The 5,073-nt window shown below is 44.6% G+C and overlaps 1 protein-coding gene across 1 annotated transcript in view; it reads right to left on the minus strand.

Moving 5' to 3' along the window:
* Positions 1–229: 229 nt before the first annotated feature.
* niban1 (niban apoptosis regulator 1) overlaps positions 230–5,073 on the minus strand; it is a 17,445-nt gene continuing 12,601 nt past the window's right edge. The window contains exons 6-12 of the mRNA XM_008433711.2: positions 4,810–4,972; positions 4,524–4,705; positions 4,290–4,436; positions 4,066–4,176; positions 2,879–2,986; positions 2,674–2,785; positions 230–1,722 (exon numbers count right to left, since the gene is read on the minus strand). Of these exons, the coding sequence (XP_008431933.1) occupies positions 509–1,722; positions 2,674–2,785; positions 2,879–2,986; positions 4,066–4,176; positions 4,290–4,436; positions 4,524–4,705; positions 4,810–4,972 (2,037 nt within the window). The 3' untranslated portion in view covers positions 230–508. The remainder of the gene's footprint in view (positions 1,723–2,673; positions 2,786–2,878; positions 2,987–4,065; positions 4,177–4,289; positions 4,437–4,523; positions 4,706–4,809; positions 4,973–5,073) is intronic.

The following is a 5,073-nucleotide window of genomic DNA, read 5'->3' on the forward strand; positions in this document are numbered from 1 at the left end:
GTGGAGGCAGCATCATGCTGTGTGGGACTGGGAAGCCAACTAAAGTTGATAGGAACAGGGCAAAAAAAATCTCTATCTCACGGAATTGGTCCGAAAACAATAAAAAAATAAAATAAGAAGTTAAATTGTTTTAAATGCTATGCTGAATTTYCTTCCTGACTTATAAGTAGAAACCCAAACCTCACACCTCTAACTGCTCTGTTTAAATAAATAAAAATAGCAAACAAAAAAGAAGAAAGCTATTTAAGCATGTTTTATTTGGCAGCTTGAGCTGTATAAAATCAGAACATAATATAAACAAAATATCAGAATTAAATAAAAACAAAAAAACATTTTTTAATCCTCCAAATTTTCTTGATTAAATTGTGAACAAACAWGCATGGCTTGACCTATTTAACCTTTCTGCTCTATGCATCATTTACAAATAAGTGTATTGTTGTAATTTGTTTTTTTTTCTATGTTAATTATCTGTTTGTTTTTTTACACTTTGTGGACGTTTCCTTGGTGTTTATGTGAGAGGCGGGCTGCTGCTGCCGCCGCCTTCACAGGGGCTGATGATTGTCTCCACTTCGATGACCTCGGTCACCAGATCTCTGATGATGGACACGCTGTCCAACGGATCAGAATCCGACTCTGAACTTTGGACGTCTTCCTCCTTCTCTTGGGTTTGCTTTTCTTCTGCTTGGTCCGCTTCCTCCGCCTCAGCTTCGACTGGGCTCTCGCCATCCATCTGATCGGCGTCCAGAACGTCTTGCTTCTCCGTCAGCTGTTGTGGCGTTGAGACATCGGYGCTGCTAGAATCACCTCCTGTTGGCGCTACACCTTCTACTTGTCCTCCATCTTGCTCTTCAACTCCGGTTTCGTTTTCGTCATTCTCTGACGCTTCTCTCTGTTTCTCCTCTGTTGCTCTCTCAGCCTCCCAGTCGTCCTTTATTTGGCCTGTCAGGTACACGGCCCTGTCGGTGGTCTGCTGGACCAMAGGCTCCATGGAGCATGGGGCAATCGCTTCGCTTAGTGACCCCAGGCTGAGTTTTACAGGACCCTCTGTGCCGGGCGACTGCGTTTGTGACGGGGGCTGGACAGAGGAGCTCTCCTCTGATGCCTGATCTGGAGTCTGGTCTGAGGTCGAGGGTTCGGGTGTTACTTGGATCAATTCGGCACTTGGCGTAGCTTCAGTTTGTGCGTCATCTGTTGTCTGGATCAGGACAAGCGGTGCGGGATCAGGCGACTCCTGGACGGCGGATCCCGAAGCAGCCGCCTCAACTTCTTGAGCTTCAGCTCCGTCCACCCCGGAARACTCGACCGCTGTTGTGTCTGTTGCCATGATTACCGCCTCGCTTTTATCCTCTTCTTTGGTTTCCGTCGCGCTCTGACCCTCGTTGCTCTCATGTTCCTCAAACTGCTGCGTCACAACAATCACAGGGGACGGGAGCAAAGCGCTCGGATCAGCGGACCGAGCGGGTCTGGGCTCACGTTTGGTGTCGTCCTTAAGTTCCGCATCGCTCTCGGGGCAAACGTCAGGCGTTTTRTTCCGACCTTCCTCCACGGGAGCGGTTTCTTTATCGGCACTTTCCTCCTCTGCGGAGTGTCGAGACTGAACTGCTGGGCTGTCAGGAGCAGAGCGAGGAGGCGTYTGTGCCAGCAGGCTGTACTGACTAATGGCTAAATCTGACGTATCCAGCAAGAGATTATTACTCTTCTTACAAGCAGCATCCTGGAGTGCTATAAAAACAAAAGGCATTTAGAGTCATATAAAGTCCAAAAGAGCATATTTGTGGAACAAAAGTTGCAGAATTAAAGCACATGTCATCCTGTCCTTTAATCTAGTGTTTTTCAAAGTGAGGGGCAACCAGGGGGCAGCAGGGGCTCTTCAGAAAGCAGGAGGGAATATCAGAAAAAAAAAACAACACATTTTTTAATCAAATATTTTTACCATAACTTTGTATAAAATCATAAAATTGAACGTTTTTCAATTATTAACAAATAAGTTAAAATAGTTTACTGAAACATTATTTGCCATGCTCATCTTTCTGTTTGACAGCCAGTCAAATTTATTCGCTCCAGGCCTCAATCAAACACAGGAAGCACTAAATCTAGCGCTTCCTGTGCTTTTTGCTGGAAAAAAAAACAACTTCTAAGAACTCCTGGCCAATCAAAACCAGAAGGCATGAAGTATTGTTTATTCTCTGACGTAAAGCACTTTGAACTGGCTTGTTGCTGAAATGTGCTGCTATATAAATGTAATTATTGAATAGTAAATAACAGTGAGGGGGGGCGGGAACGTTCTAACAGTTTATGTTTCTTTACATATTTCCTAGAGTTCTCTGTGAAATTGCAAAAAGGATCCGCAGCCAGGAGCTAATCTTGTTTGGAGAGTCACGGCATGGAGAGGTTTGGGAACCCCTGCTTTAAAGTAATGACTTTATTCTGCTGGTACAGATTTTAATAGGGGTTATATACTTATATATATGTGCAATTGTCTCTCCGAGTGCTCTTAATGACACGTCTGAACCTTGAGTAATGACCTGTTGCAGGAGGAAATACGTGTTACGCTTTGGGACTGCCTCTTCCTGACCAGCAAACCAAGGGTTTGAATTTATTTGGTACATTGGCTGCGTACTGAGAACTGGGTGTGTCACAAAGGGCAGTAGGTGTGTGTGTGTGTGTGTTTACCTCTGTGTATCTCCTTTTGGAGGATGTTTCTCAGAATGTCATCGTAGACATTGTGAACCAGAATAAAGCTGCTGTAGTCAGAGAAAATGTACTGCTCAAACTGCTGGAGCTCCTGCACAAACAAAAGCCACACGTCAGATTTATGCTGCGCGCAGTGGGAGTGGTGAAGGCAGGCGGCCTCCAGCCGGCGATGAGTCTCGCTTACGGTTTTGTACTTGCTGTCCATCTTGCTGAGGAGAGAAGGCAGAGCGATCTCCAGCAGAGACTCCTGATACAGCCTCCTCTGCACAACCCTGCTGTCGTAGTCCAGCTGCTGCTCAAACACACATAACCTTTAACACGCCGACTGAACACAGACTTGATTACTACATTTAAAAATTGTTCATATTTATTGTGTTTATTTACCCAAAACGTTGGAAAAGATGTGTGAAAACCCATTTTAAGCAAATTGCACAATCTGCTTAGGAAACAGTCACCTTAGGAAACGGTCTCTGAATTATTTTTTTTTTACRTTGATTGGAGTGTGTAAACTTTAATCTAAAATCTGTGACATCCTGCCATAAACCTTTAAATAAAAATCTACTTCYTGTTGTTTGTTTGGTGGACAACATATCATAGGGGCCCATTGCAATTAGCTTCTGGCCATTAGATCGGACAGGGATCCGTGTTTATCTTGCTACCATCCACAATCATTGAGAYGGTGAAATAAAATAAAAAACTGTCCAAATCTCGCAGCAGCTAGAAACGGCATCTTGGGGTTTCCCTGACAACCACAGATATACATTTGTGAAGTGGATCMAACTATAACTGGATGTGTGTACTTTGGTTTGATGAGACTAAAATTAAGCTTCTTAGCAACAAGGTAAACATATGGAAAAGCTGTTCTTGCCCACTTGTAAGTACTGCAGAGCATCTGTGATGGCGYGGCTTTTTTTTAATTTTCTTTTTTTCTATATGTTTAACTTATCTCACAGTTATACTCAGCATCRATCTTTTGCAGCTGTGTATTATCTCCCTGTGGATAATGTGAGAGTGTATGCAGTGCTGTGTCTGTGGGGCTTTCTTTTAGGATCGAGACGCCGTCCTGTACAAACAGGAAGCACAGTTTCTCACATAGATCTCACATTACGTTTTAATAAAGCTCAAACATTGAGCCTTTTTATGTTTAGACTTCTAGTGTATTTTCCCATGAAATCTAAACCTCAGTTTGAGTTGACCTTTTTGACCTGGATGGTCACCAATGCAGTGGAGTTGTTCACTTTATACACCAACCTGACTTACTCCTTACTTTGTTTTATTCCCAAAGGCATATTTCTTTTATTTCAATTAATTTCTTTTYTATGAGTATTTGCTTATATTATTCACTGGATGACTCCATGGTAWCGTTTTTACCTTGAATACTCTTTCTTTAGCTCTCTCCATCTTGCCGGGAACCTGAGACGATTGCAGTCTGGTTGATGGTTGGAAGAACCGCTCCAATGTGTAAACGGCGCTGTCCAGCAGCTGCAAGAAACGCATGCAAAACATAACGGACGTCTCTTTCCTGATCTTAAACGTTTCCCCCCTCTTCCATGTCACTCTGCAGCCACAGCGGCTCTCAAAGACGAGCGTCCCACCTGCTCCATCTCCAGGTGTGCCGAGTGAACGAGCCTCTCCACGCTGCCGAGTCCAAACCTCTGCTTTAAGTTTTCCAGTTTCTCGCTCAGGTTCTCCACCTTTGTGTAGTTCTCATCCAGACTGATGGAGCGCAGACTGGTCAAGGCCTGGAGAACACACACCCACCCACACACACACATTCATGTTAAACCACATCAAGGAACTAAAAGTGGACGACTCGGCCAGAAATTCACCTTTTGTGTGTCCTCCTCTTTTCCATTCGTGAGAGTAAAGGTGGAGTTCATCTGGGTTCGGAGCGTGTCYTGCATCCCTAGAATCCCTCCTCCGATGTGTTCAGTTAGCGCTTCGATGATGGAGGGCATGTAGGGCATCACAGACTCGCTGCACACCTTCTCTGCTTCCTCACATATGTACTCTGGAATACATTGGAACGCATTGATAACATGTCCAGACGTGCGTTTTGCGTGTGGTTTACAAAGTCGTATTTCCTGAGTTGACGTCAACATGGAGGTGTGTTACCTCTGACTTTCTGCACCAGGAAGTCCTGAGAGGTCATTATCTGGTCCAGGTTGGACATGATGAGCGCCGAGCTYGCCGACGCGGCCTGACGACACTCCTCCCTCAGCGCCTCCAAGCCTGCAGTCAGCTGTTCCAGCACCAKRGTGTAGGTYGCCTGAACCGTCTAATACAGAATAATATTAAATTAGGGCATGAGACACCTCTCCTCTAAGTTTAGGGTCTGACTTTAGCTTCTCATTGCGTCTTTCTGAGAAACGACAATGA

This window comes from Poecilia reticulata, linkage group LG17 (assembly GCF_000633615.1).
Source record: "Poecilia reticulata strain Guanapo linkage group LG17, Guppy_female_1.0+MT, whole genome shotgun sequence".
In the NCBI taxonomy this organism is placed as follows: Eukaryota; Metazoa; Chordata; class Actinopteri; order Cyprinodontiformes; family Poeciliidae; genus Poecilia; species Poecilia reticulata.